General features: G+C 39.2%; 1 protein-coding gene across 1 annotated transcript; it reads right to left on the bottom strand.

The window, feature by feature from the left end:
* Nucleotides 1-281: 281 nt before the first annotated feature.
* On the bottom strand, nucleotides 282-24,321 carry map3k14b (mitogen-activated protein kinase kinase kinase 14b). The gene is made up of 16 exons (XM_079660419.1): nucleotides 24,286-24,321; nucleotides 24,143-24,200; nucleotides 16,530-16,811; nucleotides 16,266-16,341; nucleotides 13,656-14,400; nucleotides 12,492-12,626; nucleotides 12,243-12,372; nucleotides 11,570-11,698; nucleotides 8,899-9,003; nucleotides 7,838-8,001; nucleotides 7,595-7,745; nucleotides 5,664-6,233; nucleotides 4,617-4,723; nucleotides 4,410-4,530; nucleotides 4,229-4,329; nucleotides 282-2,484 (listed from the first exon to the last, which is right to left on the bottom strand). The coding sequence occupies exons 3-16, from the start codon at nucleotides 16,795-16,797 to the stop codon at nucleotides 2,320-2,322; spliced, it is 2,967 nt and encodes a 988-aa protein (XP_079516545.1). The 5' UTR covers nucleotides 16,798-16,811; nucleotides 24,143-24,200; nucleotides 24,286-24,321; the 3' UTR covers nucleotides 282-2,319.
* Nucleotides 24,322-26,022: the final 1,701 nt, after the last annotated feature.

The raw sequence follows: 26,022 nt of genomic DNA, 5'->3' as shown, positions 1-26,022 counted from the left end.
ATGTGCGCGTTCGTGTGTGTTGGAGGAGGGGCTCTGTAAGGAAGTGGCAGATTTTCTCCAAAATTATCTACCCCACCAAGTAACTTTCCGAATTACAATTACAACTTCTTATCCGCTCTCTGTCCATTGAAAACCATGTATTTTCTATCTGTATGTGTTGTTTATATTTTTATGGTAACCTGAAAGATTAAATGTTTCTTTATGTCTTGTGTTATGTTCGGTTAGCTGGACAATGCATGGGCAAAAAGCTTAAAACAGGGCTGTTCGTCTGAGCTTGGGAAAGTTTACTCAGGACAGCGACAAACATATAATGATCTTATGGAATATAATGCATTTTTTTACATTTGACTCGCCACAACCCTCATAACACAAATATAAAAAAACACACTCACATTAATACAGCAGTAATATTAATTAAAAAAATTGAATATAAGTGTGAAACACTGACAGGGAACATTTTACAGCACAATCAATACTTCAAGTACACTTTCTTCATAAACCCATGTTTAATGAGGAAAAGTAATGTTTGAATATGAAGATTTTTACTCGAACTGGAGTATTTATACTGTTGGGAGTTAGTACATTCACATTAATTACATCATCCCAGAGAACAGGATCCTTCAGGTTCTCTTACTCAGGTTTCTTCCCTTCTTCCCTGTTGTTGTTTTTTCCCTTATCCAAATCTAGTTTTCAAGGACATAAGGTGTGGTAAACTGTACAGACTGAAGGACTGTTTGTGGTTTAAACTAGAAAAAAAATAGACCTGACTTTACTTAAATTTGACATTTATTTTGTACATGTTTAATGCACTTTCTACTTCCTTTGTTCAAGCAGCAGATTCAAGGCAGAACCAGTCTTCTATTAACCTTTGTGTTGACATGTGTAATTTCTGAGCTACTGGACACCTGCTGAAAGTCAACAAAGATCCCTTTCTATTCTAACCAGGTGGCCTCAAGCCCCGGAGCACTAGTTTATTCAGGCCAGAAGGAACAGCCATTCTTATCCTTACATGAAGTATCCTGCTGGAAAGATATTTCCAGCTATTTGTTAGGCCAAGAAGAAGGAAATAAAAGTAACACTTTTCAGTAAGGCCTGTCAAAAGGTGGTAGGCCATGTTTAAATATTTACTATAGGAGGAGCTGCTTCAGTGACCCTGTTAGCTCTACATTCCTCAAACATCATACCTTATTTGAACATAATTTGAACAAATATTGGCCAAATCCTCCACCACAACACATTTTGTGGCAGACACCAACAATTACAATTCTTAATTTGGAAAATTATTTTTGAATCATAGGTATTTTATCTACCATGTAAATAATAATGCATTTCCAAAACTACAATTCTTAATTTGGTTGAAATACCAATCTACATGTATGTATAGACAGTTTGAGAGACCAACATATAGAGGAAATATATGTAGTTTAACAATATAAGATAATCGGCTATAAAATATCCACCAAAATGTTTTAATTGTAAAAAAAACACCCTGTTTCCTAAAAAGGTAACAAAATTCCCATAAATGACCTCGGTGACATCACTTGCTGGAGCATTGTTATAAATCCTATTTTGTGTAGTTTGTATTGAGAGGAAAAGTCTTGAGGCCAAGTCATGTGATCTGATCATGTGTGAAACCCTGTTTAACATGTGCTGCAGTCACATCAACTTTCTTTGTGCAAGTTGTTTTATTAGTGTTCTAAATGTTCTATAGGCTACAGCTCCGGTCTAAGTCTATGGTCGCAAGAGAGCATTCCAGCAGCGAGTGTGTGTTGAGTGTATCCCTTCTTCTACTGAAGCTGCATTGACCACATTATGAATGAAAGGAAACATAACTTTTAAAGAAGCAGAAGACAGAACTTCTTTGCCTCTGATGTCATCTTTTATTAATATATAAAGTGTTAGTAACCTTCAAGGATTAATGTATTGAGAGCTTATATTGTAATATGAAGGTTAGTCATTGTTTGAAGCACCTTTACTCCTAAACGGCAGTTAAGAAGCACCAACAAACATGACATACTCTAGTTTCCAGATCAGAGATGACGTTAAGAAGCATACTTAAATATTGATCTCTTTTGCCAGCAAATATAAGTAAGGCAATTTAAGAATATAAAAAAAGAACATCTTTAAAAATAGAAAGGCATCTTTAAAGTCACATCTTATTGATGAAATTCATATAATTCCTACAAATACAGGCTATTTCATCCAGGAAATTCAGTCATAACAGTAGCACAACTTATTTAGTACACATGTTTACATCCTGACGTCTTTAGAACAATCTATTCAAGTAGTGTAAATGACAACAAGGAAATAACTAAAATCTCATTCTCGAAGTTCCAGCTTCCCGTATCTGACCCTCCACCTCCAGCGCTGACACCTGTCAGGAGCAGGAACGCAGCGCAGCCACAGACAGGACTCTCTGATCTCCTGTTCAAAGGACACCGTCTTCCTGTCCAGGGTCTCCAGTGTGAAGGCTTTCCCTGAGATCTGGTAATGATAGATGAGATCACTCATGTGGATTTCGGTTGGTTGGGTATCAAACTTCAACTGTGAACTCAAACTTGCCCATCATTTAATGGTTTCAGCAAACATTTAACATTTGAAGACTTTTGCTTTTTTGAAGTTTGTTCAATTATAATGTTAATATAACTACAATTTTGAGGTACTTATGCTCTGGGTACACTATATTTCAATGGTTAATATTGTCCTTTTTTATTCCAATTTCTATGACTGCTCTAGTTACTTATTCAGATTTTCTGTTTAGTCATTTTAGTTTATAATTAAGTCCCAATAACATTACACAAATGTCACAGGAAACCTGGCCAGATTCCATGGAATCCATCTAAACATTAAAGAGGAAATATTATGCTCAGTTTCAGGTTCATATTTGTATTTTGTTCCTCTCCTGTGACGTATTTACAAGCTTTAATGTTTATTTTGCCTGTGCTGCAGCACATCTTTTCACCCTCTGTCTCAAACCAGAGCACAGTCTTCTCTGATCGGTTAGCTGGCTTGCCCTGTGGTGATTGTTCACTCGGACAACCGTGATTTTATCCTTTGCAGACCATTTACATGCACAAAAACATGCCAACCTTTCCAAATCCAAAAGAGGTAGATTTGCGCGCGGCAAACGTGCACTCACAAATTAGGTAATCAGAAGAAATGGAACCCCAGTAATTACATGTATAAACCATGTATTTAACATATATTATATCATTTTATGCATTTTTCCGAAAAAGTGGTAGTTTGGTAAACAGTGACATCAACGACATGTTTGGTCTGTAAAATGCCCGAAAAGTAAAAGAATGGGAGATAAATATCCCAAAGTCTCCACATTTTATTATATTTTTAATGTGTTTCTGGTCCTCTTTCAGTTGAGACAGTGTAGATGAAGGATGTGTCGGGATGTAGAACTCTTGTTTGAACATTGGATAAAGCCAGGTTCATATTCTTGTTTCATGTTGTTGACATATTAGAGTCAAAGGTTTGCAGAGAGCGAAATATCTTTGTGTTGCACCATAAATCAGAAAATACTGCATTAAAAAATTCATTTCCTGCATTTCTCTACTGATAAAGTGTGATATAAATAATGTACAGGCTTTCAGATTGCTGTAGTTCACTAAACAGAGACATTAACGACATGTTTGGTGTTGAAAATGTCAGAAAAAGTGAAAGAATGGGAGATAAATATCCCCAAATCTCAAAATCATATTATATTTTGTGTGTGTTTGTGGTCCTCTTTCAGTTGAGACACTGTAGAATGCTTCAGGAAAAGACCAAACACTAGATGTCTTTCAGTCGCCAACATGTGTTTTCGAGACACATATATTAACGGGGAAATCCTGCAGGACTCAAATGCCTCGTCTCTGTTCCCTTAAACTCATTTGGGAGTGATTACCCATCAGCCCCTGGGGTTCAGAGGAAAGGCAGCGTTACCCCCGGTCTGCACGTTGTTTATCTTTCAGACTTTTTGTATGATGGGATCACTGACACGCTGCAAACAGTGTCCGCCAAAAGTCGAGTCCAGTGTCTATGGAGTGTCCTCTTTATTTGCTATAGTTTGGGAAGATTGAAAATCGGTAGGGAAAGTCAGCTAAGTCGGTAGGCGGTAGAAACACATCAAAAGCGGTAGACTACCGCCCAAATCGGTAGGGTTGGCAGGTATGCACAGGAAAGGGAAGACCCCAAAAAGTATAATAGAGTGCCTTTAAAACAATCTACTATATTTTACCTGATCGCTTATTCCTATAGCAACATGTCCCACTTTGACCTGCCGACGCTCACGGATCCGCAGACACTCGCCCTGGACGTTCTCGATCCAGATGTCAACACCTGGAGCGTCAGAGAAGAGAATATCAATGAAAAAAAAATCAACCAGCATTAAAGTTATTACAAGAGCCCGGCCATTTTACCCTCGAAGCAGCAGGAGGAGGGCTGATTGTCTGAGGCCATCCACTCCAAATGTCCGTCTGTCTGACTGTTGCAGGAGGAAAAGACTCCAGAGCTCAGATCATCAGACGAATGGTCAGAGTCCTTAACACAAAGGGAACTTTTTTTTTTTACAACAGCAATCACACATGAACATACACATCTGTGTTCTTTCAACCAAAGACACACACCTTCTCTGAGGAATCCATCGGTGATGTGTCCGAGCAGCTGAAACAGGAAGGAGGGTCATCTCGAGGTTCAGGGGATGGGGTCTGGATTGTTGTGCCGATAGCTACATCTAGTCATAGATAACATATCAGCAGTTTCTGTTAACAGCTTGCCTTCCTTCAAACTAAAGGACAACAGCAGTGTTTTGTTCTCAGATTCAAGTGCTTTAACAGGAAGTCAGGATATTAAATATTGCCTTAATTAACTCTCAGAGTGTATGGCTCAGTAACTCAAGGTGCGTGTTTGCAAGAAGCCTTTTCAGAAAATAATTTGGATGGACACCTTCTGTGTAACTCCTTGCAAAATAAACTCAATTTAAATGAGCTTTTACACCTGATGTAACTTAAATAATGGCTTGATAGTTTGGACTGGAGTAACAAATACAACAACAAAATACTCATTCAGCATTAATATGGCATTTGACTAATGTATTGCAAAAGTACTTCACATTGGACTAATCTGCAGGCTTTAAAAAAGGAAAGACAACTTTTAAAAAGGGCTAAACCAGAGATATCATTATTTTGTACAAGCATAATTTTTCCTTGTTTAAACCTTGTGCCTGCATTCCACACAATGCAATTTCATCACGCTAGGAGCAGCTAATGTGGCCTGGAGCCTCGTAGCCTTCAGCAGGTATGAGCAGCAGGCAACACAGACCTGAGCTTGCTAATAGCACACCTCCGGATTTTTTACATTTGCAAACTTGTCAGACCCCACAAATGACTAATGTGACATCCCTTGAGGCAATTTTCTAATGTTTCACACAGCTCTCTCTGGTGCAACTGAGTCTTTTTCAACATTTGATTTATTGCAACAGCTTTTCTGATGATTCAAGTTGGTAGACTTCCTCTTTAAGACAGCCTGAGAAAAAAAACTCTGTGTTCCTTTAAATATGCAACAGAGAGGAAAATCTCTGTAATCACTGTGAGATGCAGTATTCTAACAAAAATGCAGAGTGTATTACTACCCCTCTTAGGCTGTCCTCATGACACAGAGTTTTTCTGACTCACCGTCTCGGAGGTATTCCAGCTCTGGCTCTGATCCCCATGAATTGTCATTTGTCTGTTGGCCTTTTTGCAGCAAAGGGAAAATGCCCCGAAGAGCACGGAGATACTCTGACTTGGAAGATTCCCACTCTTCTTCGTCCTCGTCCTCCTTCTCCTCCTCTTCATCTCCTTCCTCTTCCCAATCCCCCTCATAGTCCCTGTCACTTCTCAGCCACTTCTCCTGAACATATTCCTCCTCTGCCATGTATATATCGACCTCTGAGTCAGAAAAGCTGTCCCAGTCTCCTACATCTGCGGTGTAATCATCTTGAAGTGATTTTGGCCGGGATTCCCACTCCCTAATTAAGGAATATGTCTCCGCTTCAGAGTCTTGATCTGAGACACCATCTCTCCAGTCATTGCTGTCCTCGTCCACTGCTGTAGTCCTCCAGGGGCTCACCCAGTACATGGTATCTGATGCTTTAGTTGGGTTGACATCAGGTGACAAAGAACAGGGGGTGTCTTCATTCTGGCTCTTGCTATGATGAAGCTTCTCACAGGCAATTTTGACAGACCAGGGGCTCAAACCCCCAACTGTTGAACACATTCAGAGTGGTCAGTGACACAGATCCTTTCACAACAATAATAAGGTACTGAAGATGATCAAATTTGAGGGTTGACACATTGTTTTCCTACTTAATAAATACAAATATCTGTGTTTTTTTGACAATCCCATCAACAACACTATGTCTGAGGTGCCTCAAGGTTCCACCCTGGGTCCTATTTAATTTCCCTATACTTGCTCCCTCCTGAGGATATTATTCCCTGCCATGGGTTCTCCTTTCATTTTAATGCTGACGACGCCCGGCCATACTTGTTTAATAAATCATTCAGACTTTTATATGTTTATATGCAGCATATTTCTGACAGTGTATTTAAAAGATTCTAAATTTAGCAATATTTTAATCACCTGCTTGTGCTGTCCGTCTTTTCACTTTGCTTATGTTAAAACATCTTCCATGCGTTTATTTATTATGTGCTTTTATTAATGCCCTTTTTACCTTTACTTTTATAATTTACTACTAACGTTTAAAGCATAGAGTGGTGCAGGGATGACGTATTTTTGTAGGCCGACCCGGAAATAAACTGCGCATGGGTTTCCTCGACAAAAAAGCAATGGGATTTCTCCATAGGATTTTGGAAAATAGCTCGAAATAAGGTCTGTGGAAAACGAACACGAAAACGTTTGATAAATGCACGTTTTGTTCAGCCAGATAATCTCCACATGTCTACCTTACTTTTATCATTTTCGAATCATAAATGTGATCTAACGTTATGCTATAAACGAACTAGAGCCGAGTACAGCAGGGTCGCACGACTTCAACGTGACATTTTCGATATTCAAAAATACAGATTCAAAATTGTACAAGTTGAAGCGTTTGTTTTAACAGTTTGCAAGAGCGAAGGCAGGCCCCTCCCTACACGCGGATCACGCAGACTGCGTGGGGCCTCACCTCGTGGAGGGTGCCTCATCTTGCGGAGGGAGCCTCATCCGAAGCATGTGCTCCACTAGCCCCAACTTTATGCGCTTATGAGGCGCAATTACTGTAAGTGCACCACAGTTTCGCCGCTGCGAGACTCCAGCGCGTGCTCCACTAGCCCCCCGTCGTCGACAACGACGCTCGCGACACAGAGGGCCTCATCACATAACTTTGCGTGGGGCCACAAGTTGGCCAGGGGCGGCCTGTTTATCTTTGTTTTTTCTATTGTTGCCATGTTTGGTTTGCACTAAACTGTTTCATAAATGGTTTTCTGATCTAGTTTTATGTTTTTGAGTCCTTTGTATTGCTTGATATTGTTTTGATAATGTAGAGCACTTAGTCTTTCATTAAATACTGTTTGGACAATGTTTCATTTTATAATATAACTGATTCTGGAATATGTGTCACATTGACCTGCTCTAAGGGCCTTGGTGGTTTTCCTCCGGAGTTCTTTGGCAGATGTTCGTCTGTCGGAGTCTTTCTGGAGTCCAGCCCTGAACACTTTGGCCGTGAAGTTGTTGCAGTTGGACGGCACCTCCCATAGAGGCGGTGGCTCATTGACAATCTGACAAAAACACAACAGGAAATCTTCATGCATGTCTTTTAGCTTGAGAATGTAAACCTCACCCTTTCTAATTAATACAAAATAAGTCTCACCTGCAGACACAGAGGATGGGAGTAGTAACGTATCCAAGGTTGGCATCCATTGAGCATGTGCAGCAGCATACAACAACTGCTCCACACGTCGGCCTTGGCACACAGTTGATCCCCTCGGGCCACCTCGGGGGCCATGTGGGTCTCTGTGCCGGGGAAGGCCGCTCCTACATCCACAAACAACAAATTCATTTTTATCTCTCCATATTTGTAATGACCTCGTCTTCAGGATTGTGCTGCTGTTGTTGACACATTTTGGCCTACTTCTTTCTGAGGCTGTAGGCAGACAGCTTTATTTAATGTTATGTTTTTCTTTCTGTGTTTATAATTTATATGGAATCCCTGAGAGGCAAGTAAGAAAAAAAACAATTTTGAAGTCTGATCTACAGTAAATTGATCTAAACAGAAAAAAATGGTATTGACTGAATATCCTTGTAAGGTTCATTATTCTTTTTAAATTACTTTCTTAATTCCAATTTTGTTTATTGTTTTTTACGTTATTCAGAAAAAATGTCAAGCATTTGTGAGCAGCGAAACAGATTATAGCTCAATACACTCAGCTATGTTGGTGCTACAGCCAGCCTAACTCGGTCTAGTATGAACACAAGCTTATGGGGTAGATTGACAACCTAAAGGGAAATGTTGCTGTATAACTAACATTAACATGGGCCTGTTTGATGACTTTGTGACTTTCTACTTGCAGACTTTAAATGATGAAATCATTTTTTTTTGTATTCATCTTTAACTTTCTGTTATTTTCGTGGACTTGCTAAAGAACATGATAACACAACACACCAGTCAGACTGACCTTTAGGCGTAAATACAGGAAGCACACATAATGTTGTTCATGGGTTAACAGCCATTTGAATAACAGCCGCTTATTTCTTTCAGTCAAAAAGTGAATTTGTATCAATTGTAATTTTTAAAGTAAACTTCATCTCTAATCTATCCAAGTGTAACTTTTTGAACCAAATGCAATAACGTGGTCATGATAAGGTGCATGATATGGTTTTTATAATGTACAATTTGCCACAATGTATGCTGACATTTTAGACCTTACTCACCCCTGAATGTGTTGGTGCTCCATCCATTGTCATCCAAAGTCTCTGAGAGACCAAAGTCACAGAGGAATGTGTCCCTGCAGTCTGCAGACAGCAGCACATTGTCAACTGAAATAAAATCAACACGCAGGATTTAGTGTGACAGCTTGCTTTCATTTGGTGCTCATAAATAAACAGATGAATGAGAAATCAGGAGTGATGGGTTCACGGGGTCAAAGCTGTGGTGAGCAGGTTGGAAAAATATGTTTTCCGTTACTATTACTAATTGCCTGTCAAAAATGTTATCAGTGACCTAAGTGCCTAAATCTGATCATTTTATGTTACTTTTTGAATACATCGAGTCTTGGTGAAAGGCTGGATCGACCTAAAGGCTGAGTGTACTTCCAATTTAAGGCCTTTTATTCAGGCTAATTGTATTTGAATTATATGAAATCCTTTGGTTTAACTTTAAATGTTTGCAACTAAGTACACAATATAACTAACATGTCAAATAATATACTTGATTTATATATTTACATCCTACTTATAATAATACGTTTAATTCTTTAGCCCTGAATATAAAATGTCCTATTTTCCATTTGAGTAAATATGTTTTTTGACAGCCACAACAACAAAGAAAAATGTAACATATATTGCAGGGAGCAGAGAAGAAGAACTTTAGTTGTTAGCTTCATGCAAGTTACAACATTAACATTTTTGAAAGTAGCATTCTACTGCATGCTAACAATATTCTCTGTCAGTGCAGTAAAGTTAAGTGCAGTAAGTTCAATTATGCAGCATTACTTTACACAATGACATCGAAAGGCAAAACAGTCATGTTAGTAACTCAAGTCAGTGTGATGGCTCTGACTGAATGTTGTCTGTGAGTGTTTTATAGTCCGGCCCATAGCTAAAGCAAGCCAGTGTGAGGGAGGCGGCTCTGTGAATGTGGTAATGTGATCGACCGGTTAGTGACGACCACTGAGGACCAACAATGGAAGTACACGTCACGTCAAATGTACTACAGTTTACAAAGCAACACAACTATTTGTCTGCATGTGCTTTCTTTTTTTATTAACTAATTAATCATTTATAATTCATTCTATTTACATTGGGTTCCACCCCAATCGTGATCTGGAGCTAGCGTAAAGTGGTATTTTAAATAATAAAGCTCATTTTTTTGCTACTCAAATTGAAGATCTGATATGTTGAGAACCGTTGTTGGCTGCAGTGAACGCAAAGGGGCCTCATTCTGAGCGAGCCCCCTCCTCTTCAATACTCTCAGTGAGGATTACTGAGGGCTTAGGTGTCAGTTAAGGATTAGGTACCAACACTGGGGATGCCACCTGACAGTAGAACCAGCAGCTACAGGCTTACTGGGCTCTCCCCATCCCTGTAAGAACTGCTGATAATGCCACATCTACTACCATGGCTATTTCAAGCTAACGCTAAATGCAAAAGGAACCATCAAAATAATGTAAAAAGTGATGGAAGTAAATGTAAAGGTAAAAGCAAAAGTACACATAACAAAATAGAGTATCAACTCATCAATTATTTTTATTTTTTTGTATTTAAATTGTCATATACTCTAATGTTTTTATTATATAATCAACCAGTGTTTCTGAAATGGGGATAATAGAACCCCAAGGTGTATTAGTTTTTAATATCGTAGTTTGTAAAGTCACATAGAAATAAATGTAATGGTATAACATATACTGAACAAATACTTTTTACCACTAAGGGTCAGCTAAATAATCTGTACACAACACTGACATATTTTTGTCCGCACAGCAGACATGGAACACCGGTGTCATTCATTTGGAGTCATGTTTCTGGTAACCAAATATGTGTCTCTTGCTGCTTATGTTCCTCTTGTTCACCAGCAAGTTTCTAATTGAGTCCGTCTGCTTTGTTAATGAGTTTTTCTTTTCAAATAAAAGCTGCTTTAAACCAATTACTAGTAATCTATGGCCTTAAGTCACAAACAAAATGGTAATATTCCAGTTGAGAAGATTTGAAGAGTTTTGAATTGTTTTCTGTGTGTTCGTCACTATGAGTGTCACCTTTCACATTAAACATTTAATCCATTTCTCATATTAAACTATTGATGAGTGCAGCTTAAAGCAGAGGAATTAAGTTACCTTTCACCACTGTCAACTTATAGCACGAGCATGAACAGTCGTGCAAGAAGTGTTCAGTATATAAAAGTAAAGTTTAGTAAAGTACTAAAAAGTAGCAAAATCAAATGAAAGTATTACAAAAATAGTATTCTTTAGATCAGTTAGTGTTATATCATTATATCAATGGACAGTTGTTCCATTGTTCTTCCACGACATTGTTCAAATATATACTGTATATTCATTCAAAACATTTAAATGTGCACATTGCTTTATTGCTCGAAGAACAGGACATTAATTTAATTGTGTTATATTCTTTTGGTTAGTATTATATGTTTTGTTTGTAAAATATGAATATAAGGACTGTCTAAAGAAGACTATTAAATGCAATGGAGTAGTTTAAAGTAGCATATCATGAAAATACTCAAGTAAAAATACCTAATACTTGCAATTAAGTACAGTGCTTGAGTAATTGTGGTGCATTTCCATACACATACATTGCCTATCTTTACATGTCCGAATACTGTAAACACTGTGGCTCCAACAAGACTATCATGTTGTCTGAAACTTAAACATACCTTTGACGTCCAGGTGGAGGACCTTCCTGTGGTGCAGGTGCTCTAGTGCCCCTAGTGTCTGGTGAAGGTAGTGCAGGGACAAATCCTCAGGCAGGGAGTTCATCTCTTTGAGAAGCTGGGCCAAACATGCTGAAGAAACACATATTTACTTACAGATAAACAACAAAGTAATTATGTCATTTATTATAAGAGAACATATCCTGCTCATTTTCAGGTTCATATTTGTATTTAGTGCCTCTACTGTGACATGTTTCCATGCTTTAATGTTCAAAAAGCTCTTTATTTGTCTCATACTGCCTGTGCTGCAGCACCTCTTTTCACCCTCTGTCTGAAACCAGAGCCCAGTCTGCTCTGATTGGTTAGCTGGCCGGCTCTGTTGTGATTGGTCAACCATTTAGAGATTTGTCAAAAATGTCACATCACATACAATGTGTTTGAGCGCTAGCCAATAGAAGCGTGGGTGTTTCAAAGTGATGTCATTATGTTACAGAAGTAAACAAAGGAGTCTAATTGAGGCATTTCAGGCAGGGAGGGAGTGTGTGGGAGAGAAACTCCCTCTGGGGGGGACACCAGACCATTTACATGCACAAAACCTATAGAACACATTACAGGAAAGGGAACCTCAAATAGCATAACAGGACCTCTTGAAGATATACAGTATATATTTTTTTACCTGGCTTCAAGTCCATGAAGAGGACGATGTTGGGCCCCTCCCTCACAGCCCCAAAGAGCTCCACCACACGAGGAGAGTTGAGAGCGCTCCACGTGCTCACCTCCTCCCCGCTAAAGTGACTCAGTGGAATCTGAGATCAGTGGATTACAATGTGCTGAATTACATTTCAAAAACCTTAAAATCCCTCAGTGCTGAGGAGAAGGACATTTTGGATGATGAATATATGAGTCACACACTTTCTTGGCTTACCCTCTTGGCAGCACATTGGAATCCGGTCCTTTTGTCACGCACACAGAAGACGTCTCCATACGAGCCGTTCTGGATGTGGTTGAGGACACAGTACTCCTCTCCCTCCCTGTACTGACAGCTGTCGGGCTGAAGTTGCTGAGGGATACAAAAGTTCAAAAGGACAATAGGGCTGAGAAGTTAAAACCATCAGAAAGCCAGATGCAGTTGGGCCACACCCTAAACTGTGATGTCACTGCAGGTGTTTCCTGTCTCGATTAACGGACAAATACTTGCTCTAAAGTGCGTTTACAAAAGTACAATACAGAAAGCTTCAACCACAATTTGATCATTGCTACATCAAATACTCACTTTGTGTCACCTTGAATTCATAAAGAAAAGTTGGTTTTTCTGGCATTTATCCAGTGAATGATGAATAAAAAATGGATTAAATAATACATTAATTTTAATAAAGCTGGCAATGTTAAAAGACAGCAGAACTTTATGAAAACATCCCTTTACAAACTCTCACACAATTCCTGCAGCATAATCTACAAAAAGAAAAGGCTAATTTATCCAGTCTTACTCACTACTTTACAAACACATGCATTTTCACTAAAATCTTGCTTATTAAATAAACGTTTGCTTGTAAAGTCTTTCCACAGACAAGTAGCACACTTGGGCAAGCGTGAGACTTTTTATGAACAATTTTTTTAAATAGTATGGTATATCGAAAAATAAGTTAGCAGTTAGACTACATCCAGCTAATTGCTACTTGTATTATACTGCAATTGTTATATAAGAGTTTTTTAAAGGGTCTTTTGATATAGTTTTCTGCCGCGATATACTTTAAATCATCCAAACTAATATCTGAATGAGATTCTTTGTTTACCATGGAGGCCAGCAAGAAAAAAAAAGTGTTCTTCATTCATTCCTGCCTGTCTTCTTTTGATTTCTCTGACGTCCAACGCTCTGTCTTTTAACCTCTTTCTCTCCCTTGATCCTTCTTAGCAACCCTCAATTTTGCTTAGCAGTGGTGTTTTATTGAGTATTAACAACCTCTGAAATGTCTAAATTGACCAATCAGAGCGAGTATTAAACTAAGCAGTGTACTAATTCAAGGTAACACATGGTGAGAAGTTGAGAAATGATTTGCAAAGTATTCCTTTGAATTATTAGATGTCTTACATGATGAAATATGAGTCCTTCATTGACAGGTGTGCTGGTCTTCCAGTCGTTCACAGTCTGTTTTATCAAATCTCTGAATAAAGGTGAAACAAAGAGCTTTGGCAGCAGTGTCACTCTGCCTCTGAGGTCGTCCAAAACTGTGTCACTCAAGTCATCAAAACCAAAGGCACACTGAGGTGTATTCACAGTGTAGCCTGAATCTCCCAGCAGGCTTTGCACTCCCTCTGCAGAGTCAGAGTCCCACTCAGCATGAGCAGAGTTAAAACCGGACACTTGCATCAGGTCAAAGGTCAAATTTGACATTTTGGCTTCTATGCCATCCTCAGCAGGGCAGGATGAGTCTGACTCGAGAGTGTAAACTGATTCAGAGTCTGCTTCACCTTCAGTGCTGGAGGTGTCGTCTGTATCTGCTGATCTGTAGCACTCCTCTGATAGTGACACACACTCTGATCCATGGACACACACATCTGCACAGCCCTCAGAGTCCCCATGGCTGCAGTCAGTAAACTGCGGAGGCGGCGGTATGATCTCAGCGGATGATGACATCATCTCTCTGCTTGCCAATTTCAGCCAATCGATCTCCTGCACCCAGAGGCCCCGGATGATGGGCGGCTCTTCCCCGTCCTCCTGGCTCTGTCTCCTGGCTTTCCTCCGCTGTTTCCTCTGGAGGTGGTGCTGCGGGAGTTTGCCATCAAAGTCCTCGTCCTCTGAGTCAGTCAGCAGGGCAGTGTCTTTGCTGAGAAGTCTGCAATATAGAGAAAAACTGAGTTTTACAAACTGAAGCTGTGCAGGTTTCACTACGTGCTGAAATTCAGTAATTTTTAGAAGACTTAGAGTTTGCCTATACATTTTTTAAATGTCATTAGAGCTAATCCTCTCAATTATTTCAATGGCATAACGCACAATTTATTTTTTTCACAATTACTGGTCTGAATGTAGTATGCAAAAGTAACAAAACATGTGATTTCCAGGGTTCATACAGATTCAGGTACAGATATAGATTAGATTTAAGACTTTTTAAAAGCCACTTGGAATAAAATGCAAGAAAAAAATGTGCAGTTATTCCAGTTCTTGAAACGGCATGATGTAAATGCGAGAGGCATTTGGATTCAAAACAGATTATGTTACTAATTATTTAAAGATTTTGCAAGTTTAAGAAAGAAAAAGGCAAACATTCCCATGTCCTAGCAATTGTAAGACTTTTAAAATATATATAATATAACATTTGAGGCCCTTATTTAGGTCAAAAATGCAATGCCTTTGAAGTCTTTTTATTTGCATATATGGAACCCTTGCAAAATAAGAAAGGAAAGCCTGGTGGTTTAGCCCTGAGCCTGTTTTTCAGGTCTCAGGCTCGAAAATGACATTCCCAGAACAAATGACCATATCTTCCCTTCTAAAAGGGTTAAATTAATAATCTTTTTTCTCAAAGTAATGATAAACCTGTGAGTTGGATGTAGAAAAGTCAGAATCAATATAGATGTTTTTTATTTTAAAATTATATTGTCCGTCCAAAAATTATTTTTTACTTATAGTGAAATCTACCCTTGGATGATGGTAAGGTAGACTAAAAGCTTTAGGAATCCAAAGTACAACATATAATAAGTACCCTGTATCAAGATTGATGCCAGCAAGGGACAATTGACTTTTTTAGAGAGGTTTAGCCAAAAAAACTCCACCTCTGAGGTGGTTTGGGTGGAAATGGGGGTTTTACCGTTTCTCTGGAACCCATTGGTCGATTTTGGTGATTGACATCTCTTTCTGACCGTTACAGCCAATAGAATCAAAGGGGAATCTCCCCGCTCACACACATGGTAAAACAAAAAGGTGGGGGCTTCGCAGATGCAGTTTTGAGCTATAGCTCTAGCTCTGACATCTGAAAACTAGGTTTATTGCTCATGGATTATCAGAAATCATTTCAAAGTGACACAGACACATCGGATTAACCTATGGATTAACTTCAGCAGCGTTTTTATCATTTTAATGCCATTGAAGACCACTTTTGACCAGACCTACGGCACAGGTGAGCCATGTTAGCGTTTTCAGCTACCTAGCGCCATATGTTTTGATGTCTGTTCTCTCCGAGAGTTTGTATAATTGAGTGATAATGTGGGTACCCCTCGATTCTGTGTCACCTCACGATGTGAAACGATGGGTTGGATGTGCAGCAAAGATAAATAATAAGGTTTTGTGAGTGAGCTAATTCAGAGGCTCAGCGTTAACATTGTGTTTTTTTTGTTGTTTTAAAAAAAAAAAAAAAAATTATCAGTTAGATGAGTTTATTTCCGTTACATGGATATAAAACATTCATAGTTTATTAAATGAACATGCCCTCAGACACTGTTCCCTGCTAGATGTTGCAGGAGGGCCCCGGTACCGGGGTCTCTCGGGCTTAACAGGTTAAAATATTGAGTACTCGTTTTTGTATTGTTTTAACGTGACATTATATCTTTAAACCACTTCGATTTTCTATGTGTTTCCAGCCACAAGTATCAGAGTCATGATGGAGTGTTTAGGATTTTTCCAACTCCTTTTCACACATGTTTTTGCTCTCGCATTTGTTAATTTTGAGACATACTGATGGTAATGGGACTGTATGTTGTGAGGTACCTGTGCTTTTTGAGCAGCTGAGCTCTGGTGTAAAGGCAATGTGTGTTGGAAGGGCTGAACTCCTGGAAGTCTTCTCCTGGGTCAGAGAAATGTTAATGTTATAAAAGCTGCAGGTTGAAATACATTCTGATAATTATTACAAATAGGAAGAATGGATTTTAAAGCAAATAAAGCAGAGACGTGAGAAGACTGGTACTATGATGCATCGTTGTCCCCCCCCATCAATCCCATGCAGCATTCATAGGTGCATATTGCAGGTCTTACTCTCTGCCTGCGCTACTATGGAGACACAGAGGTCCTCCTCGGCCCCCCCCGGTCCCTCCTCAGTGACCACGTGTTTGGCAGTGCCGTGCTGCATCACCCGGCTCAGATAGGGTGTCATGGCCTGGACCAGCGAGTCCTTCTCCTCCTCACAGCCCTGGCTGCTCTCCTCTTTGCCGAGAAAGGAGATTTCAGATCCTCCGCTCACGATGATGAATGACGTGTTGGAGTTCAACATCCGCGGAATGGCCATTTCTCTGTCGCTGTACATCTACGCTGTGAGAACTGGAGAGAGGATGAACAAACACATCAGTACAATCTGATCAATGATGACATGTATAGTCATATGTCATCATTTCAGCGCTGGTTGTCTTGGTGGTGCCCAGCAAACAATGTGGGCTTCGTGAATAATTGGACAGCCTTCTGGGGAAAACCTGTTCTGATTAAGAGAGACGGCATTCATCCTACTTTGGAAGGTGCAAATCTCATTTCAGCAAACATTTCAGGGCTCTGTGGACTTAATCCATGACAAACTGGAGTTGAGACCAGGAGGCAGAGTCGCAGTCTTACACGCTTCTCTGCGCTCTCTCCTAGGCAGTCATCCATAGGAATCCCGACCCCAATAAAATACCCAATATTAACGGTGTGTGTGTCTGCCCAAGGACAATTTAAGGTAAAACCTAATAGAGGTGTCATACATAATAACCTAATAAAAGTAAATGTAACAACTACTACAGTGCAACAAAACAGGAAGATTAAATGTGGTCTCTTAAACATAAGATCTCTAGCATCTAAAGCAATACTGGTAAATGATTTAATATCAGATTATAATATTGATATATGCTGTCTCACTGAAACTTGGTTGAGACATGAAGAATATGTCAGCATAAATGAGGCCACTCCACCCAGCCATATCAATACTCATATTGCCCGAGGCACGGGCCGAGGAGGTGGAGTTGCAGCAATCTTTGACTCAAGTTTACTTATCAATACTAAACAAAAATTAAATTATACCTCCTTTGAAAGCCTCATTTTCAGTCTTACGCATCCGACCTGGAAAACTTTGCAGCCAATTTTATTTGTTACAGTGTACCGTGCACCAGGTCCTTATTCAGAATTCTTATCAGAATTCTCTGAGTTTTTATCAGCTTTGGTTCTTAAAACAGATAAAGTAATTATCGTAGGTGACTTTAATATTCATGTTGACGATGATAAAAATAGCCTTACTGTTGCATTTAACTCTATATTAGATTATGTTGGTTTCTTTCAGAGTGTAAATAAACCAACCCACTGCTATAATCACACTCTTGACCTTGTTCTGACTTATGGTATTGAAATTGAGCAACTATTAGTCGAACCGCGTAATCCTGCTTTATCCGACCATTTCTTAGTAACTTTTGAAGTACTGTTACTAGACTACAAAGCATTAGCCAAAAGCTCCTGCAGCAGAAACTTATCTGTTAGTGCTATAGCCAAATTTAAGGAAGAGATTCCACCAATACTTAACTCGATAGCATGTCTGCATGTAGGGGAGGAAACTTATACAAAATGTACACCACCCCAAATTGATCATGTTGTTGATAGTGCTACAGATGCGCTGCGAATAAAATTAGACTCTGTTGCTCCTTTGAAAAAGAAGAAAATAAAACAACATAGATTAGCTCCATGGCATAATGCCGAAACCCGCAAAATAAAGCAAAAGTCGAGACAACTTGAAAGGATATGGCGTTCCACTAAACTTGAAGAATCTCGTTTAATTTGGCATATTACTCTCAATGAATATAAGAAAGCACTGCGTAAAGCGAGAGCAGCATACTACTCTTCATTAATAGATGAGAATAAGAATAATGCAAGATTTCTTTTCAGCACTGTAGCCAGGCTGACAGAGAGCCACAGCTCAACTGAGCCTTCTATTCCCATAGCACTCAGTAGTAATGATTTGATGTGCTTTTTTAACGATAAAATTGTTACTCTTAGAAACAAAATCAATGACCTCTTGCCTTTGACCAGTATAGTGTTATCAACAGCTCCCGGAAACGTAAGTTCTAATATTACACTAGATAGTAAACTAGAATGCTTTTCAGCCATAAACCTTGAACAATTAAATTCAATGATTCTCTCTTCTAAACCATCAACGTGTATCTTAGACCCAATTCCAACTAAGCTGTTAAAAGAAGTTTTTCCATTAATTAGCACTTCTTTATTAAATATTATGAATATGTCTTTATTATCAGGCTATGTTCCACAATCATTCAAAGTAGCAGTGATAAAACCGCTTCTTAAAAAGCACAACCTCGATCCAGAGGTTTTAGCCAACTATAGACCTATTTCTAATCTTCCGTTCCTCTCAAAAATTCTTGAGAAAGCAGTTGCAAAACAGCTGTGTGATTACTTAAAAAACTATGATTTATTTGAAGATTTTCAGTCTGGCTTTAGAACACAACATAGCACAGAGACAGCTCTGGTTAAAGTCACAAATGACATTCTAATAGCCTCTGACAAGGGACTTGTCTCTATTCTTGTCTTGCTCGATCTTAGTGCATTTGATACTATCGACCATGATATCCTATTGCAAAGACTAGAGCACTTAGTTGGCATACAGGGAACTGCTTTAGGCTGGTTTAGGTCCTATCTATCTGAACGCTCTCAGTTTGTACGTGTCAACGATGAATCTTCCATGCAAACCAAAGTTAGCCATGGAGTGCCACAGGGCTCAGTGCTTGGACCTATTTTGTTCACCCTATATATGCTTCCGTTAGGCAATATTATAAGGAATCATTCTGTAAACTTTCATTGTTATGCGGATGATACTCAACTATATTTATCAATCAAGCCTGATGAAATTAATCATCTAAATAAAATTCAAGACTGCCTCAAGGACTTAAAAACGTGGATGACCTTACATTTTTTGATGTTAAACACGACCAAAACTGAAGTTATTGTACTTGGCCCGAAGAATCTACGAAACAAATTATCTAAAGATATATTAACTATGGATGGCATTAATTTGGCCTCCAGTGAGACTGTAAGGAATCTTGGTGTTATATTTGATCAGGATTTATCCTTTAACACCCACATAAAATCAATTTCAAGGACCGCCTACTTCCATCTACGTAACATTGCAAAAATCAGGCATATCTTGCCTCAAAACGATGCAGAGAAACTAGTCCATGCATTTGTTACTTCAAGGCTGGATTATTGTAACTCCTTATTATCAGGGTGTACCAAGAAGTCAGTCAAGTCGCTTCAGCTGATTCAAAATGCTGCAGCTCGTGTACTAACCAGAGTTAGGAAAAGGGACCACATTACTCCTGTTCTGGCTGCCTTACACTGGCTCCCTATAGAACACAGGATAGAATTTAAAATTCTTTTTCTCGCCTACAAAGCCCTTAATGGGCAGGCGCCATCTTACCTTAAAGAACTCATTATACCCTATTGTCCTACTAGGGCATTGCGTTCCAAGAATGCAGGGTTGTTGGTTGTTCCTAGAGTCTCTAAAAGTACAATGGGAGCCAGAGCCTTTTCTTATCAAGCTCCACTTTTGTGGAATCAGCTTCCAGTTTGTGTTCGGGCGGCAGACACCCTATCCGTTTTTAAGAGTGCGCTTAAGACCTTCCTTTTTGATAAAGCTTATAGTTAGGGCTGATTAGATTCAGCCCCTAGTTTTGCTGATATAGGCTTAGTTTGTCGGGGGACATCTTACTTCTTCCTTCTCTCTGTCTATACCTGTGTACTCTCATGTTCCGATTAACCCAGCTTCCCCAAATTTCTTTCTTTTTGGTGTCTATATACGCCGGGATCCGGAGTCATGGATGATCCTGCGGTCCTGTGTCATGGATTGCGAGTCCTGGATCTTGAGTCGTGGCTGTGGTCCTGGATCATAAGTCCTGGATGGATATCCTCGTGGATTCATCTTCTTATTATACACACATGCATTTCCAAACATTTGGACTACCTATGTTGCAAATGTATTATCTTTTCAATTTATACACGGCATCTATTGCACGTCTGTCCGTCCTGGGAGAGGGATCCCTCCTCTGTTGCTCTCCCTGAGGTTTCTCCCATTTTTCCCTTTAAACTGTGGGGTTTTCTCTGGAAGTTTTTCCTTGTACGATGTGAGGGTCTAAGGACAGAGGGTGTCGTATTGTCATACTGATATTCTGTACAAATTGTGAAGTCCACTGAGACAAATGTAACATTTGTGATATTGGGCTATATAAATAAACATTGATTGATTGATTGATTGATTGAGTACATACATAATGCCTTCTGGAAATCACCTACAATCTGGGAACGTTAACATTTTGAATGTTGACTATAGTCAAAGACAAATATATTGCAGGACAAAAGCAAAGTGAGGGGTATGATTTTTTTCATCAATACTTTTTCCACCCCTTTCAATTAATTAAATAAAAAGCATGGAGTTAGCAAGCATTTTTCACTGTGCTACTTAAAGGTGGGGTAGGTAATTTTGGAGAAACCAGCTCGAGTGCGCTAGAATTTGAAAATACACAGCCGGAAAAAATCTGCCACTTCCTTTCAGAGCCCCTCCAAGACACACGAACGCGCACATGACCAATGAGGGCACGAGGTAAATTTGTGGACAGATGGAGAAGGCTGACAGGCAGGTACTAGGTGTTGAACCGGTTGAACCCCTAATTTGGGGGAAATATTAGACAAGGAAACAGAGACGTTTTTAGCTTGCTTCAAGGTCCAATGTATTATGCCAACCAACAACATGGTTGTTCAACTTTTGATGCTCCCGATGCTTTCGAAGCTGGCATCAGCCAATCAAATCCCGTTTATGCAAAACCGCGTGCAAGCTGGTAGAGCCAGACCGCAGTTCATTTCCTCATATTCCAAACGAGAAATTACGGTAGCAAATCACCCGGTTCTTTACGACCAGAACTATTTACCGGGATACAAACCGGAGGAACCAGGCATGGAGGGAGGTGGCAGAGACAGCGGGTGAAACTGGAAGGTTTTCGCCTGTTTGGGGAGTTTATATCCAGTTTACTTCGTTTTAACATTGCTATTGCTTTGTATGTCGGGGCGGGATATTCATGTGATTGGTTGTTGGTCGCGTTGGTCGCAAAAAATCGCCAAGCTTCAGACACGCCCAGCATCAAGATTTTTCAAGATTTTTTTCATGCCTGTGTGTGGACGGGCCGACGTGCATGAAAAAAATCTTGAAAAATCTTGATGCTGGACGTGTCTGAAGCTTGGCGATTTTTTCCGACCAACAACTAATTACATGAATATCCCCGCGGTTTGATTGGCTAGCACTTGCACTGGCGGGATTTGCATAAACGGGATTTGATTGGCTGATGCCAGCTTCGAAAGCATCGGGAGCATCAAAAGTTGAACATTGCTCAACATTTGATGCTCACGATGCTTGCAAAGCCATGCTCCGCTCCCCACAATATAATTCGGCGAAGGTTAAAAATCTTCTACGTCACCCCATTCAAGGGAATGGGCGAAGCTTTGAAATATTTTTTTCATGCCTGTGTGTGGACGGGCCGTTACCTACCCCACCTTTAAGTTTAAACTACTCTTTAACTGTATATATACAACAAAACATACCTAAATAGAGCTATATTTGCTAACAATAACCTGCTAACATACTCACTGACAATGCTAACATGCTGATGTTTACCATATTCAGAGTCCTGATTTAGCATGTTAGCATGCTAACATTTGCTAATTGGCACTAAACAAAGAGTACATCTAAGGCTGATGGAAATGTAGTGTTGTAGTTATTTGGTCATAACACTATTGAAGCCAAGAACAGTCATGCGGTTTTTTACGTTATCTTGAGATCCCATTTTTATTTACCTACTGATAACAAGGTTATTTTTCTGGCGAAAATGGAAACAGAAAGACGACAGAAGGCTTGATCGTACCTGATATCAGCCTCCTGCGTCAGGAAGAATTAATAACGTACACTATGCTCCACATAATGAATCCATTAACTTGTGATACTGACAACAACTACAATAGCAAACATTTCCATCATAATTCTCTTTCTAGGCTTTTCCAAGGCAATAGCCCTTAAAGAGCTGTGCACCCGCAATGATCTCTGAATTATTCCAGATAAAATATATTTTAGGCAGTGTGTTTAGTGTTGTGTTTGCATTGCATTTTTGCACTATGCCTTGCATTGTGTGATTTGTTCATGTAATGCTGTGTGGCATGCACATTTCAGAGGACCCATCTCACTACCAATATGATTTCTGCACAGAACTTTGTACCAATTAATTCAGTAGATTTAGTAGTTGGGATATTTCACTGGCTATTTAAAGTCATAAGGGTTAATCCTCAGGAGACCATGAATACCTCGCCAAATATTGAACTCTTGAATAAGGATTGGACCTACCAAGAGTGGCGAAAAAACATGTACAATACCAGCTAGAAGCATCCACCTCCAATCATAGCAATATCAAGTACTTTTTTGTACACGTGTTTGTCATGGTCACTATGTAAAACTTAAGAACCAGCCTCACACCCTAAATACAGAATGTTTCCGCCCTGGTTGTCAGTAGATTGTACATGTTAATTGATAACGTTAGATGCTTTTCCACACTAATGGAATGGCAGCAACAGCACATTTGTAATTGGCACTCATTTGAATGCGGTGGCATTTGCCGTGGCAAGGCGTGAATGAACAGACACCAGAAGTGATCCTGGCAAGGTGAATATAAATAGCACGCAGAGATTTGGCACGCAGGAGGGCGGCCGCATGCCTTCCACTGCCGGGACAGCTGTCCAAGTCTCTCTTCCTCAAACACTCGCCATGTTGACAGCGAATACTGGAGGGGATCACAACACACACACTGTACCACACAGAGACAGTTCTGATGTCCTCAGACACAGAGCCTTGAGGGGGATGGAGATATTGTAGCCTTTACTCATGAAATCTGGTAATCAACGTGTCTGTTTTGAACTACAGTTAAAACTACTCTAACATTTCACAAGTTCTAATTCCTATCATATGCACAACGATTGCACAGAAGCAGTTGTTAGCAATAATAGTCTGTAGTCTCTAATTCCCACCAAATATGCCAATTAAATATGTATGAATAAGAAATTGATTATATCGCGTGAAAAAAACTAAATGAAAACCTGAGCAGTTTGTTTAAATAGCTAAAAATAATTGAAGACAGGAATGATAAAAAGATCACGAGTTGTGGAAATTAGTAAAGGAACTATCATGAAATACTCTAAGATGAGATAAAGATCACATAATATAAGATAAAAATAAGCTTAAGGTGAGCATTTCTTTGTATCTGCAGAAGGTTAATTTGTAGTAGTTATGACAAGTGTATAAAAATAAGAATTACCACACCATTTGGATAAATGAATTGCATAGTAAAGTTACCTAAAACAGTGTTTTAAACTTATCGGTATTAAGTTAAACACAATAAAGACTCATTCAATCTTCCATCACATGCTAAATCATTGATCCCATAACAATGGCAAACCCTTCCCATTGGTCACTGCTAGCTACACTTCCTGTCTGCTACACGGATTGCCTCCCTTTGTGACCTGAGAGTGAGAACTCCTCCGATAAAACAGAAGTCAGACTTGTTTAAAGTGTCCTTCCAGGTGCACATTACCTCAGTAAGTGTTGATCTGTGGCTCCACTTCCTGTCTCAGGTTCAGGTGAGATCCTGTCTAGAGAGAAGAAGAAGAAGACGAGTGTTTGCTGACTGTCTGACTCTCTGTTCGTTCTGTTTGGTAATGTCCAAGTGTAACCTACCGGCTCTTTCCCCACGCAGCCTCTGCTGATTGGTCCACCATGTGTGTGAGTTACAATCTCTTACACCTCGGACACCCCTGCCCACAGCCAACCACCCCAACACAACCACCAACCCTTCAACACACCCACCACATAACAGCCTCTACAGACTACAGATTGATTCTGTATTTATATTATGATGTATCTCTATAATAATAATAATAATAATGATAATAATAATAATAATAATAATAACTCTGTCCCCCCTTTAAAAAAGATGACAATAAAATGAAAGCAATTCACGCTCCATGGTATAGCTCCAAAACTATCAAACCAATGCAAACTTTATAGAACATAGAGAAAACTTAAAATTAGTGTTTCCAAAAGCTCAATGTTAAAGTAACCTTAAAATATAGAAAACTCAGAAACAGCGGTGAAACCTGATATATATTTAGACAGTTTTTTCCCATCGACCTTCCACTCACCCCAATTATTTCCTCTCCTAAGTCTCTTAGATCCCATACCAATTAGCCTGATTAAATAAGTTGTACCCTTAGTTAACACTTATTTATTAGATAAGATCAACCTGTCTTTATTATCAATCAACCAGGATCCTTTAAAGTAGCTATAAAAAAAATTTGGGCGATTTCTTAATAATGATAGTTAATTTGAATATTTAAGTGCATCATAGTACAAAGACGTTATAATTGCATCAGATAAAGGGCTGTTAGATCTTAGTGCTGTTAGTTGTGGAGTCCCGCAGGGTTCTGTACTTGGACCTATTCGTTCAGGTGATACTTCTTCTAGGCAATATTATTAGGAAACACTCAATTAACGTAGTTATGCAGATGATACCCTGTTATATAAATTGATCAAATCAAATCAGATAAAACGTGTCAAAGGTAAAATTTAAAGCATACCTCATGCTTACGTTTGTAAAATATGATGTTTTGTTAATCGACCAACAACATTACATTTTAAATGCATGATATCTATACTCAAAATGTGGTATTTAGGTCATCCTTTCTTTTACCCCAAAAAAACTAATCAACATTATTACAACTATATTGAAAAGGTACATAAAGTTGTTCAATGTCAGCAGGCGTATTAAAATACAGTATATTACAATTAGCCTAACATTTTGCTTAAGCCTTTCTAGAATAACACTCAATATACTTGAAGTTGTAAAAAGGACACTTTATATTTCAACTAAACTGTGATACATAAAATGTACACACAAAAATGTGAAGTTTATTGACAAAAATAACAGTGTAATGTTTGCTACATCTGCTGTTAGCAAAAGTTAATATAGCATCCTCTAGGGGCTGAAACATTTGCTGTCCCACATTGAGATGGCAAGAATCTATACATTCCTGCGGGAATTCACAAAATACCAGAGGAGGGAGTGTGTGTGTGTGTCTGTGTGTTTTTGGGTGGAGGGTCCCTCTCCCCGGCAACATCTGAATGGGATCAGGGACTGACCAATAGTGAGGCTGAGAAGAAAGTTTGCTGACACGTCAAAGGATTTTTGTCACTTTGGGCCTCTCTGCTGTTGGTAGGTCAAGTCTGCTATACATAGAACTGAAAAGCTTCACAGAGGTTATATTGGGCGAAGAGAAAGGGATTATTCAATAAACAGTAGTTGGATTAATAAATGCTGATGAAGTTTTTGGAATGAACTGAAGCCCAAATTACTCCTGTTGACTCACTGTTTTGTAGAAAAGTTTGACATTTTGGAAGTATGAGTTAGAAGATCAA

Source organism: Notothenia rossii (assembly GCF_949606895.1).
Source record: "Notothenia rossii genome assembly, chromosome: 11".
NCBI lineage: Eukaryota > Metazoa > Chordata > Actinopteri > Perciformes > Nototheniidae > Notothenia > Notothenia rossii.
Note: the sequence above shows the minus strand (reverse complement) of the source record. Positions and strands in the feature narration are given on the sequence as shown.

Bases quoted from the DNA above. Each gene is read 5' to 3' on its own strand.
- map3k14b (XM_079660419.1), bottom strand. From the start codon at position 16,797: ATGTACAGCGACAGAGAAATGGCCATTCCGCGGATGTTGAACTCCAAC. The intron at 12,373-12,491 runs GTAAGCCAAGAA...CACTGATCTCAG, and splicing joins TCCAATGTGCTGCCAAGAGG to ATTCCACTGAGTCACTTTAG. The intron at 4,724-5,663 runs GTGAGTCAGAAA...ATCTATGACTAG, and splicing joins GCTGGAATACCTCCGAGACG to ATGTAGCTATCGGCACAACA.